The 13,753-nt window shown below is 42.4% G+C and overlaps 1 protein-coding gene across 1 annotated transcript in view; it reads right to left on the reverse strand.

The window, feature by feature from the left end:
• plxna2 (plexin A2) overlaps nucleotides 1-13,753 on the reverse strand; it is a 378,156-nt gene that overhangs the window by 134,497 nt on the left and 229,906 nt on the right. Inside the window, 1 exon segment of the mRNA XM_051924812.1 lies at nucleotides 6,330-6,453. Coding sequence (XP_051780772.1) covers nucleotides 6,330-6,453 — 124 coding nt within the window.

Consider the following 13,753-nt stretch of genomic DNA (forward strand, 5'->3'; position numbering starts at 1 on the left):
GAAGCGTGATGTCAGGAGTGGGGAGTCGTTCTACCTCTGAGTTTTGGAGTGTAACTTGCCATTTTGTTTATTGATTTTTAAAGTTTGTCCTGTTTCACTACTACGCGGAGGACAGCTAGTAATTCATATATCTATTATACACAACATGCCCAAAGGTATGTGGACACCCCTTCCAGTAATTGAGTTCAGATGTTTCATTCACACCAACTGTTATCAGGTGCATAAGCTCAAGCACACAGCCATGCAATCTCCATCGACACACAATGGTAGTAGCACTGGTCATACTGAAGAGCTTAGGGACTTTAAACAATGTGCTGTCATAGAATGCCACTTTGCCACAAGTTAGTTTGTGAAATGTCTGCTGTGCTACATCTGCCCTGGTCAACTAGAAGTTCTGTTATTGTGAAGTGAAAGCATTCAAGGAGCAACAAATGCTCAGTCATAAAGTGGCCGAGCAGACAAAGTCACAGAGTGGGGCAGCCAAGTCTTCAATCACAAAGTACAGTATCTGTCCTCTGTGGCATCACTCTCAACAGTTCCAGAGGGCCTCTGGAGGCAACATCAGCACAAGAACTGTGTGTCAGAAGCTTCAAGAAATGGTTTTCATTGGCTGAGTAGCTGCACATGAATCTAAGGTCACTTTGTGCAATGCCAAGCAATGGCATACCACCATTGAGCTCTGGAGCACTGGAAACATGTTTTTCAGGGTTTGGGTAAGGCCCCTTGGTTCCAGTGAAGGGTACTGTTAATGTTAAATCACACAAAAAGACATTTCAGACAACTGTCTCATATTGTCAGCTTTGAGGCAGCAGTTTGAAGAAGGTCCTTTTCTGTTCCAGCATGAATGTGTCCCTGCGCACAAAGCCAGGTCTATGGAGAAACTCAAGTGGCCTGCACAAGAGCCCTGACCTCATCCATACTGAACACCTTTGGGATAAATTGGAACACCGATTGGCAGCCATGTCTTCTTGTCCAACATCAGAACCTCACAAATGCTTTTCTTGCTGAATTGGCACAAATTCCCACAAACACACTCCCACAATCTGGGACCTTCCTAGAAGAATGGAGGCTGTTAATAGCCACAAAGATGTGCCGACTCCATATTAATGTCCATGGCTTTGGAATGGGATATCCAACAAGCTCATATGGGTGTGATAGTCACATATATGCAGACATTTGGTCACATCGTGTATATTGGATAGAAGGCTCATGCTGTGTGAGCATTTGAAGACATCATGTGCCTGATGTTACTGTTCCTCTCATGAGGCAAGCTGTCAGTGTTGTACAAAGTACCCAAAAGCAACACTTGAGTAAAAGTGCAGTTACTTTTCTGTAGAATGACTCAAGTAAAATTTGACCACTTGAAAACTACTCAGGTAGTACTTAAACTGTATCTGCTATTATGCATTCCTAGGGCTCAAAAGTGTAAGTATAAATGTAGGACCGCTCCATGTTAAACATTAAAAAATGTTCTTACAGCCCTAACATAATTCAGGCTACCTGCTTTTTGAGCGTCAGTCATATTACAGTCACTAAAATCTGAGCCAAGTGCCTGCATCTTGAAGCAGAAACATTCAGCATGATGGACATCTTAATGACTGTACCTTAAATCACTGGACAGAGCACTCTATCTATCTATCTATCTATCTAACAGGAAAGGTGTTGTGGCCTGCAGGGGACGCTCCGGCTCCCCAAACCCAACACAGACAGACACAGAAATAAGTTCATCACAACACGTGGTTTTTACTTTGTTACTGGAAACTCTTCCCCAAGCGTTTCCCACCATCAAAGCACAGTACACAGTTCATAGCACAAAGCAATGCCCTTTTTCTTCTTCTCTCTCCTTCCGCCTCCACTCCTCCAGCAAGCATTTCCTTCTCCCTCCTGACTCTGACTCCTGGCACAGTGGCAGCTGGCCCCTTTTATGTAATCCCCAGGAGTACTTCAAGTGTCTCGTAGGACTGATCCGGAAGAACTTCCGGTTAAAGGGGTAGCCCGATGAAATAAGGCTCAGGAGACCCTGCAGCACCCTCTGGTGGCACCCCTGGAACTCAACAGGGCTGAATCACCAAAGTCCAATTCCCAGTATGCCCTGTGGGAATCCGAGGTGCCGTAGCAACCTAGGGGGGGCTGCCACCTAGTGATCTCGGGGAGATAATGCCACGAGCATACTCTCTCCTACCGGCTCTTCCATTTCGGAGGCATCCCGGCTAGGTCAGGGCACTGCACATCCATCTGCCACGGTGTTCAGACTGGCCCCACTTTAAGAAAGAACAAATCCATTCCTGAAAACCTCATCATAAAGTGAATTTTCGTAACGTATGAGTCATTTATATAGACTTGTAAGTGTTTTCTTGGCGACAAAAATGTTTGCCATTTTTGTTCAAATAAGACCAACTACATAAAGATTAACAGAATTAAATAATGCTTAATAAAGCCCTTTACTTAGACTTTGATTACTAACAGTTTCAACTTTACTTTTTGTATTTCTCAGGCCTGTCCAACTGTTTCATAATCTGTTTAGGAACCGCGATGGATGGCCTGGATAATGTGAGAAGTCATGTAAACGACACATATGAAAAGGTGCGTGAACTACAGCGCGTGAAAATACAATTACAACCTCTGGTTCATTGCTATACAACACTGCATGCTGCCACCAATGACAAATAAATAGAAACAATACTTTGTTATATAACACATTTAGAATAAAAACAACCAAAGTCTGCACTGATGCAAATTACAAAGGAGCAATTGTGATATTCCTTCCTAAATCCATCATTTTTCCATAACCTCACTTCTTCTCTAACTAGGACATACAGACACAGGCTGAATGATACCAGGGAATGGTGGCACAGTGGAGAAGGCACATTCTCCCTTTATCAGTGTGGATTTTCCACCCGGGATTCCACTTTTCTTACCACATCCTCAAAGACGTATGCGTGAGGTGGATGGGCAACTCTAAACTGCCCTGTTGTAAGTGTGGGTCTGCTTGTATGTGCCCAGCAATGGTCTGGTAGCATGGTGCTTTCCACTTTGTTGCCCAGTGGACCCCCATGACCTTGAATTGGATTACTGTATGTATTCATGCCTTAATAATAATAATTCTTTGCATTTCTATAGCGCTTTTCTCACTACTCAAAGCGCTCAGCAATTGCAGGTTAAGTGCCTTGCTCAAGGGCCCAATAGAGCAGAATCCCTTTTTGGATTTACGGGATTCGAACTGACAACCTTCCGATTGCCAGTGCAAATCCCTAGCCTCAGAGCCACCACTCCGCCCACCTGTTTCAGACTAACGTCTACGTTAAAGCAAAACACAAGGCCAGTCACCGGTGAACAACCTTAATGCAGAATAAGACAGTCAGGCCATCAAATTGAAAATTGTGAGCTGCGCCAAAGATCAAAGCAAGTGCGACTCTCTCCCTCCTACTTGTTATCTCCCATCACGGCGAAAGGCAGCTATGGATTGGCTTTGCTTCCAGATAAGGTCCAACTGACCCACCCCAAGCACTTCCACCACATTGAACAATCAATCACTCTGATAACCTGATTATCTGCTGACAGCCAAGGAATGTTGTCACATTTCAATTAAGTAATAAAAGTGATTGGGGCCGGGGCTTATTACCACTAACAGACCCACAGGAGGTCAAAGTTAATGACAAGCGTCCATCTTAGACTTAATTATACCACTCCAGTCTGCAGACCCCTGTAATTGTCTTCAGCTGCTAACTGCTGGAAAATGTTACTAAAGTGCGCTGCCATTAGAAAGCTCAGCTAGGAGATTTGTGGCAGGGACTTCACTTGTCTGGATTGATACGCACTGAACACAGAGCTCTGCAAGAGCAAACCTAATAAGATAATACTGGACTCTAAGGGGTCTATAATACACTCACACAAATACAACAAATATAGTACATACAAGGGTGGCAGGGTCATTAAGAACTCCTAGGCTCAAATCCTGCCTGTAAGGAGTTGGCATGTTCTCTCTTTGTCTGTGTGGGTTCTCCTCTAACTTCCATTTTTTTCCTCCAATGTTGCTATGTATGTTAAGTTGATTGATAAATTGCAATAGGCCTGGCATGAGCAAGTGAGCACTACAATGGATATCTTGGAGCTCAGAGCAGAGAAGAGCCGAGCAGTGGCAATGGATTGGCCTGGCCAGAGGGAAAAGGAGGCCAGTGTGTGAAATAAAGGAAGACTACAGGGGCAGGAAGGAGCTTTATAACTTACTGATTCTTAGGGTAAGAAGGCAAGCAACACACAGTCTGGTGTCAAGGCTAGAAAAGCACAGAGAATGCATCAGGAAAGGAACAGTCTTTGTTACTTTATCATTCATATTGCTTTGTATTCACTCCTTCATTTAACACTCATTCATACATTTTTAAGTTCTTCAAAAAATACCCTTCCTTGTACACATCTGGGCTGTCATAGTATACCTGGGTACACATGTGCTCATCAGTGTCCCCATATGGTCACATCACGTAGCAGGTTTACAACACTAGTTTGAGGAACATGCTATATAGACAGATACAAAAGGAACTAGATAGATAGATAGATAGATAGATAGATAGATAGATAGATAGATAGATAGATAGATAGATAGATAGATAGATAGATAGATAGATAGATAGATAGATACTACATAACAGATAGATAGATAGATAGATAGATAGATAGATAGATAGATAGATAGATAGATAGATAGATAGATAGATAGATAGATAGATAGATAGATAGATAGAATTTGTTTCAAATAGATATTGGGTTTTATACAATTGTATTCAGAACATAAGTAATTCAATTTACACATACTCATTGAGACAATTCATAGGACCACTACACTATTACTGGTTAGGGCCATCCAAACAGCCCCAATTCTTCATGGTATGGATTCCACAAGATTTGGGAAACATTGAGATTCTGGTCCCTGTTGACATGACTGCATTACACAATTTCTGCAGATATGACAGCTGCACGTTCATGCTGTAAATCTCACATCCCAAAGGTGTTCTTCTGGATTAAGTTCTGGTGACTGGGAAGGCCACTGAAGAACACTGAACGCACTCTCATGTTCATGTAACCAGTTTGCTTTGTATCATGGTGCATTATTATGCTGGAAATAGCCTACAGAAGATGAGTAAAATGTGGCCACAAATGGATGCACATGGTCAGCAACAATATTCGGATAGGCCATGGCATTCAAGCAATGATTTATTGGTGTTATTGGGTCCACAGTGTGCCAAGAAAACACGACTCACACCATTGCTGCACCACCACTGACCTCTCCATCTGTGTGCCTCAGCTGAAATCAAAATTTATCAGTCCAGGCTGCATGTTTCCAGTCTTCAGCTGTCCAGTTTTGCTGAGCCTGGGCCCACTGCAGCCTCAGCTTTCTGTTCTAGGCTGACATGAGTGGAACCTGATGTGGTCTTGTTGTGCATTCTCAGATGCTTTTCTACTCACCACAGTTGTACTGACTGGTGATCTGAACTACTGTAGCATTTCTGTCAGCTTGAATCAGTCTGGCCATTCTCCTCTGACCTCTCTCATCAAAAAGATGTATCTGTCAACAGAACTGTCACTCAGTGGGTGTTTTTTGTTCTTTCTTCACGCTATTTGGAATAAACTCCAGAGACTGTTGTGTGTCAAAATCCCAGGAGATCAGCAGTTACAGAAATACTCAAACCAGCCCGTCTGGCACCAGCAATCATGCCACAGTTGAAATCACTGAGATGACATTTTTTCCTCATTCAGGTGTTTGACGTGAACATCAACTGAAGCTCCTGACCTGCATCAGCAGGACTTTATGCATTGTGCTGCTGCCACATGATTGGCTGATTAGATAATTGCATGAACAAGCAGGTGTACAGGTGAGCCTAATAATTTACTCAGAGAGTATTTCCAAAGTATATTAACTGAATCATGAATAACGGTGTATTACCAAAATGCTAGAAATCAATTAATAATTCTAGTTTGGGTACCGTGATGCTTTCATTCAATCCATTATCACTTAATATACGTATAGCTGGCCACTTGATCGACTCCTTTATTGTTAGTTTTTATATCAGTCAGGAGTTAATCTAAAGAAGACACTGACCATCTGGATGACCTCAAGCATGTCAATGAACTTTTAGCACACCAAACATAAAAACTGGTCTCTCTTCAGAATGCTCTTTTATAGTGAATGTAAAGTGTTCTGGGATAGCACTTGGCAAGAAAATCACTAAAGACGGACTGACTCTGAGCCTACAGATGTTCTAATGTCAAACTGGTGGCATCATTCACAGCACTGGTAGGCACTCATTATGCATGAACCAAGCAGTCGCACTCACCAGCTCACTGTGCTCGGAGACAGAAATGCTGTCCGGCTGCACTACGACCCTCACACACTGATCAATGGTGGCAGCAAATCGGAAAGGCTCCTCTGCCCGCTGGCACCTGTCCCTCCGGGAACACCTGTGAGGAGGAAGAGCAGAGAAAGGTGTCATTTCACATGTTCTGCCAGATTTTTTCTTTTACATGACAGTCTGAAATCCCCGTATTCCAAAGTGCTGGCATGTGTGCAGTGCCAACCTCGTAGGCTTGTTTGCAGATGCAAATGAGCTAAAATGCCAGCCGAAATGAAGACCTTTAATGAGGACGAGCTGCACACCTGTAGTGATTTCTGACAACACTGCTAGTCTCTAAAATGAATGCGACGCTCCAATTCAGTTGGCCTGGTCAGTTTGTTAGACAATAAAGTGGTCCTTCACACCAGCATTGGGATTCTAAGCAGGAAAGACCATGCACAGGCTGACACATTTAGCAGAAACTATCAACCCATGCCTCAAAGTCCTGATCTTCCATCTTTTACATACAATTAATTTAATCCCGTAGAAACAAAAGCAAGATAGAACTGTTACGGAACCTGGCCACGGAAGCACTGCTTCCTCAAAGAGCTAACTAAACTGATGAAGTTCTCATAAGGCTCTACCCAAAGGAATGAAAACCTTGACAATGTTATTCAGCACCATCTGACTTCATTCAATGGACGTCAGGTTTTTCTCTCCACCAGATGTTGTTTAATACCTAGTCCCATTTTGATGTGTTGCGCCAATGATAAAGAATAAATGGCCCATCACCAGCAGCAAATGAGCTCAAGATGGTGCACAGCAGAACATCACATTCTCACGTTTACCTTATTTAAGGCTCAAGAGGCTTAGAGTGAAGAACATTTGTTTGATCTTCTCCAAGACACTCCCAAGGCTAAAGGCCGCACCTGCCACCCCCTCCAACACAAACATATCTCTGCTTCTCACTTGACTCCCTTGTGTTCCTATCAAAATGCAAAGCATTAGTGGCCAGGGACCTTGACATTGCCCACGGTGACATCCACAATAATATGTCAAGGACAATTAGCAAGTAAGCAAATGGGCAGATGGACTTCAAAGCCTCAGGTTGTGGGTTTGAACCCCACTACTGACACTGAGTGACCATGAACAGGTCTCATCACTTGCATGTGCTCCAATTGGGAAAACCAACAAAATGGAATGAATCTCCAATGCTGTAAGATGCCTTGGATAAAAGCATACCCAAATATTTAGCAATAATAATTTAGGTTGATTACTTTCCATGTCTTATCTTCTTCTTCTTTAGGCTGCTCTCATTAGGGGTCGCCACAGCAGATCATCTTTTTCCATATCTTTCTGTCCACTGCATCTTGTTCTGTTACACCCTTCACCCGCATGTTCTCTCTCACCACATCCATAAACCTTCTCTTAGGCCTTCCTCTTTTCCTCTTCCCTGGCAGCTCTATCCTTAGCACCCTTCTCCCAATATACCCAGCATCTCTCCTCTCCACATGTCCAAACCAACACAATCTCGCCTCTCTGACTTTGTCTCCCAACCGTCCAACTTGAGCTGACCCTCTAATGTCCTCATTTCTAATCCTGTCCATCCTCGTCACACTCAATGCATATCTTACATCTTTAGCTCTGCCACCTCCAGCTCTGTCTCCTGCTTTCTGTTCAGTGCCACCGTCTCCAACCCATATAACATAGCTGGTCTCTCTACCGTCCTGTAGACCTTTCCTTTCACTCTTGCTGATATCCGTCTGTCACAAATCACTCCTGACACTCTTCTTCACCCACTCCGCCATGCCTGCACTCTTTTTCACTTCTCTTTCACAATCCCCATTACTCTGTACTGTCGATCCCAAGTATTTAAACTCATCCACCTTCGCCAACTCTACTCCCTGCATCCTCACAATTCCACTGACCTCCCTCTCATTTACACACATGTATTCTGTCTTGTTCCTACTCACTTTCTGTGTCTTATCATGATGCCGTATTTGTTTTCTTATGCATGACACCATCTCTGTGTACATAATCATAAATATCAGGACTACTAGTTGGGTGACGTCATTAATGTAACTACATAAGGGTCAAAGACATGCACTTCTTTATCATCCAAGATTGTGGATTGAATTTTAGCATGTGTGTGTGTCTTTGTAATGTTTTCTGGAAAATGACTTTTTGCTTTCAATTTTCCAACTATGAGTTGATTTAATGCCAGATTGGACTGACGTTTCCATAATGAACTTGGCATTACCTCACCTTCTGGTCTATTATTCTTTCATGCTGCCTTTTTCACCACAAGCAGTACACCTCATAATAGGGAAAAACCAAGCAAAATGACACCTTTTATTGGCTAACTAAAAAGATTACAATATGAAAGCTTTCGAGGCAACTTAGGCCCCTTCTTCAGGCAAGATGTAACCTGAAGAAGGGGCCTGAGTTGCCTCGAAAGCTTGCATATTGTAATCTTTTTAGTTAGCCAATAAAATGTGTCATTTTGCTTGGCTTTTCTCTGCATTCATAATGGCTAACATGGTACAACACCCTAGTACCATCTCATAATAGGGAAATTTCTCTCAGTGCAGTGGGGACTTGAAAGCTTGTTTATCACAGTCAATTCAACTGTATTTCACATATCACCTCATTCAAAATGCAGTTCATACAAAAACACAACACAATACTAATAAGTGACCCTGGTCACCTTTGTTTTTGTCAAGGATAGTCCAGTTTTCTCTGAAATTCACAGATGGGTTTTTGAGAGAGCGCTTTCTTCAGCTCTTTTGAAGAGGGCCTACTGTCAGCCATGTGTTAGCACATCATAAATAAATTAGTGAATGCTACTGCTGTAATACAGACATGCCCGTTTTAACTCAAGTGAGACTCAAGCTGTCCTCCACATCACCGCCTAGCACAGACAATGACTTGTCATCCAGTTGTGAGCGTCCTGCAAGCAGCGAGTCAACTCATTGGGAGAAAATGTTTGGGAAACACCAGAGTCGAGTGACCTTATATCAGTGGCCTCTAACTCCGGTCCTGGAGGGTTGCAGTGGCTGCAGGTTTTCACTCTAACCCTTTTCTTAAATGGAGACCAGTTTTTGCTGCTAATTAATTCCTTTTCCTTTCATTTTAATTGATTTGTTTTTTTAAGATTTGTTTCCCTGAATTTCTTCATCATTCCTCTGATTTGCTTACATTTCTTTCCTTAAGTGGCACCCAAACAGAAATGAAATGTGAAGTGAAGGAGCCAACGGAAGACCAACTAAGTCAGGGCGTCAAACTCACACCAGTTGCTCCATTAGGCGCCGAGTCTTGTTGTTAATTAAACCCGTTCTTTAATTCCATGGCTTGTTGCTGCTCTCATTGACCAATGGCATACATTTCTGAAATTGTTGATTTTCTTTTTTTAAAAGAAAACCATCTAATGTTTTGTGGACCTGAGCAGATCATTATCCCTGAGACCTTCACCTTTCTTTATTTTCAGATATTGTGTGATGTACACAGGTTAGTTAGTCTCATTTTGTATCTCATTATTGTTTACCTGCTAACTAAGGAAAAAGAAACAGCTAAGGGATCCGAGTCTTCAAGAGCAAGTCAATTAAAATTAATTCAAAAAGAGTTAATTAGCTGCAAAAACAGGTCACTAATTAAGAAATGGGTTTGAATGAAAACCTGTAGCCACTGTGGCCCTCCAGGACTGGAGTTGGGGACCCCTGCTTTCTAGGGATAGCCAAGAAAGCAATTCAGCACCAGTGGCTGGACAGCACTTCACCACAAGCCAGTTCGTCTGCCATGGATGCCAAACAAAGACAGCGAAGACAAATGTCATTAAAACAGTAGCAGTAGTGCAGGTGCTTCATTAACAAAGTTCACACATTTTCAATTATGTCTTAATTGCTTTTTTTATATATTAAAGTGAAAAACACATGAGGCATTTAGTTGCACTCGGTCTGCTTTTTTAAAGTTAACTGTGAAATCACTCAATAAGAAAAAAAAAAACAAAAAAAGAAGTCAAGGAGGGATGCCAGTCAGCAATGGGCACTCCTATGCACACACACACACACACACTCCTTTCCTCACTGGCAGAGACAACTTAAAAGTTGACAATCATCCTAACGTGTTTGTTTTTGGGGTTGTGAGGGTACTTGTAGGAATCTGAATGTACAAACACCACAGAAAGAGTGACCAGGACAGCATATGAATCACGGACACTGGTGCTATGAGGAAAGCTGCATAAACCACTATGCCATCCTGCCGCCTTTAAATTCAACTCACCATTAAAAAGCTGAAATGATGTCCTTAATAATACAATAACACTAAAAGAATCAGATTGACGGAAGAAGTGAGAATAGCTGAACTCGGCTGCAAAGAGAAAGTAAAACCGCACATGTGGTCCTCTTACATGAAACACATGAGGCTCTTCTATGTGTCTCCTTTACTAAAAGGGATCATCAGGTCACTCCAGGAATATGTCACATGAAAGAATATCCAGCACTACTGGCTGTAGAGCAGGAAGTGATCCAGAATGGATTGAAAAGGGAGAAGATTCAGATCAGAATATTAAAAAAAAAAAATTCACGACAACAGGCCATTCAGCCTAACATAGCTCACCAGTCCTACCCACCTAATTCCTCCAAAATAACATCAAGTCAAGTTTTGAAGGTCCTTAAAGTCCTACTCTCTTTTGGTCACTAATTCCATGTGCCTGTTGTTCTCTGTGTGAAGAAAAACTACTAATGTTTGTGTGAATATTTACTCTAAATAAGTTTCCAACTGTGTTTCCCCGTGTTTTTAACAAACTCATTTTAAAGTCTTGATCCACTTTACTAATTCCCTTCATAATTTTAAACACTTCACTCGTGTCTCCTCTTAATCTTCTTGTTCTTAAACTGTAAAAGCTCAGCTCTTTTAATCTTTCCTCATAACTCATCCCTTGTAGCCCTGTGATCAGGCTAATCGCTCTTCTCTGGACCTTCTCTAGTGCTGCTATGTCCTTTTTGTAGCCTGGAGACCAAAACTGTACACAGGACTTCAGATGAGGCCTTACCAGTGTGTTATAAAGCTCGAGCAGAACCTCCTTTGACTTGTACTCCATACACCAAGGCGCTATATAACCTGACATTCTGTTAGCCTTCTTAATGGCTTCTGAACACTATCTGGTAGTTGATAGTCCACTACGACTCCTATCTCCTTCTCATAAGGTGTACTTTCAATTTTCAGATCTCCCATTGTGTGCAAATTCAAACCTAACATTTTACCTTCCTACATGTTAACACTTTACATTTTATGACATTAAATTTCACCTGCCACAAATCTGCCCAAGCTTGTATGCTGTCCAAGACCTTTTGTAATGATTCAACTGATTCCAGATCATCTGCCAATGCACCTAGCTTGATATGATCTGCAAATTTAACCAGCTTGTTGTTTATATTCCTCTGAAGATCATTGATATATTTTAAAAATAGTAGTGGTCCTAGCACTGATCCATGAGGGGCAACACTCAGTCATGATAGCACAGGGGGTGAAGCACCTTGATGTCACTCCTCTGTCCATCCAGCCTTTTTCTAAACTGTTTACTTCATGGTTGTGGTGGGCCAGCGCCTAACCTTGCAGCACTGAGCACAAACAAGAGCGCCAGAGCTCAATCACTCACACACACTCGCGCACACATACACTCACGCTCTCATGAGGCCAATTTAGATTTGTTTGTATATACTTAAGTGTTATTAACATGCCAAGCATGGAAGTACTTTTTCATTTAAATCAAAATGTTGTAAGCATGAGATGTCAGCTGGCGTTTCAATTAGTGATCTCAGCCTCAGCGCTGGGCCGATTCTGTACAGCCTAAGCTAAAAGAGCTCACCAAACCAAAACATTCAGACGAGATGCTTTGTAACCCACCCAAAATTCATGCTACTCTGCGAATAAAAGAGGGCCTGTAAGAAAACAGCAAAACTGTCATACTGTATCTTCCCTTTACACTATCAAAGCCAAATGGAAGGAGGCAGGTGGAAGCAAAAAAGGGTTCAAACCTGCAGCTTCATAGCTTTCAAGTCACAGTCTTAAGAACACCATAATGGAGAAGAAACCACCGACTCTCATCTTGGATGGGAATGGCTTCTCGTGACACTCAGGATTACCTGTCAGGGGTTCAATTACCACTCTGAGACGTAAGGGGCACAATGCATACAGCGGTAACTTCAAGCACAGACATTAAAGGAACTGTGAACTGTTGTTTTACTTGAATAGGCCATTCAGCTAATCAGCAGGTGACATGTTGGGCCTTCAGTCAGCACTCCTCCTCTTTTGGGGTGGAAGGCCATTCCCAGGGCACTATTTACAGCTAAGTGACACTTTTTGCAAAATGAACACATTTTACGTCATCATCATCATCATTTGTTTGGTTGCACTGCTGGTTTCCAAGATAACCCAGGTTGGCCGTTTTACTCCAAATTCCCTCGACTTCAGTCATGTGTATCAGCATCTGTAAGGGCATTTTCTTCATATATACTTTCACCTCATCACTCCAGCATTTCTTCGGCCCACCTCTAGTCCTCTTACCATCCACTGACATAGCTTCATCAAGCTGTCATCATCCTCATACCACAGCAAGATAGTCCTGATAGGTTCAACATTCACTCTGCTGTGTACATCTTCGGTCCTCAATCTGTCTTTCACTGACACTTCACACACCCATCTTACTGTACACATCTCAGTCCTCAGGTGTTCAGATTTTAACACCCGGGACTCACTGCTATAAATCATACAGCCTCGTACACAAGTGGAAGAAATATTCCCTTTCATTTTTAGTGAAGTTGCCTTGAACACCAATAGTTCTCTAAATTTTGGCAACTCCATCTCAAGGTGATGGTCATTGCTGAATCCACCCCACCAGTACAGTCCAGCACATTGCCAAAATGACAAAACGTATCGACTCATTCTAATTGTGTATCACCTTCAGGTCTGCTGTGTTGCTGATGGTCTGCGAGGTCACATGGCTGCATCTTCTACACGTGAAGGAGATTCTGTTCTTTGTCAGCTTCCCTTTTATGATGCTACATTTTTTGGTGAACTCATTTCTCACATTCTGTGTACTTGACAATGAGCTTGAACCTATCCCTTTACTGCATACCCTGCATTGCCACCTTCCGGATTCTTCTACAGTACCATATTTGGCACCTACTGTACCATCATCATCTTAGTTTTGTAAAGAGCTTAGGACTGAACCTTGTTGTGCTGCCACTTGCATGGTAAAGCTCTTGCTGTCTCCAAACACCATATGGATGGTTGTCTCAGCGCCATCCTATATGGTGTGACAATAGATGGCGCTATACCAGCACTTAACCCGACTCAGACAGACGCAGGAGGCACACTTATAAAAACACAACCTGTTTTTATTTTCTATTCGCTCGAGGACAATGTCT

Source organism: Erpetoichthys calabaricus, chromosome 3 (assembly GCF_900747795.2).
Source record: "Erpetoichthys calabaricus chromosome 3, fErpCal1.3, whole genome shotgun sequence".
Classification (NCBI taxonomy): Eukaryota; Metazoa; Chordata; class Cladistia; order Polypteriformes; family Polypteridae; genus Erpetoichthys; species Erpetoichthys calabaricus.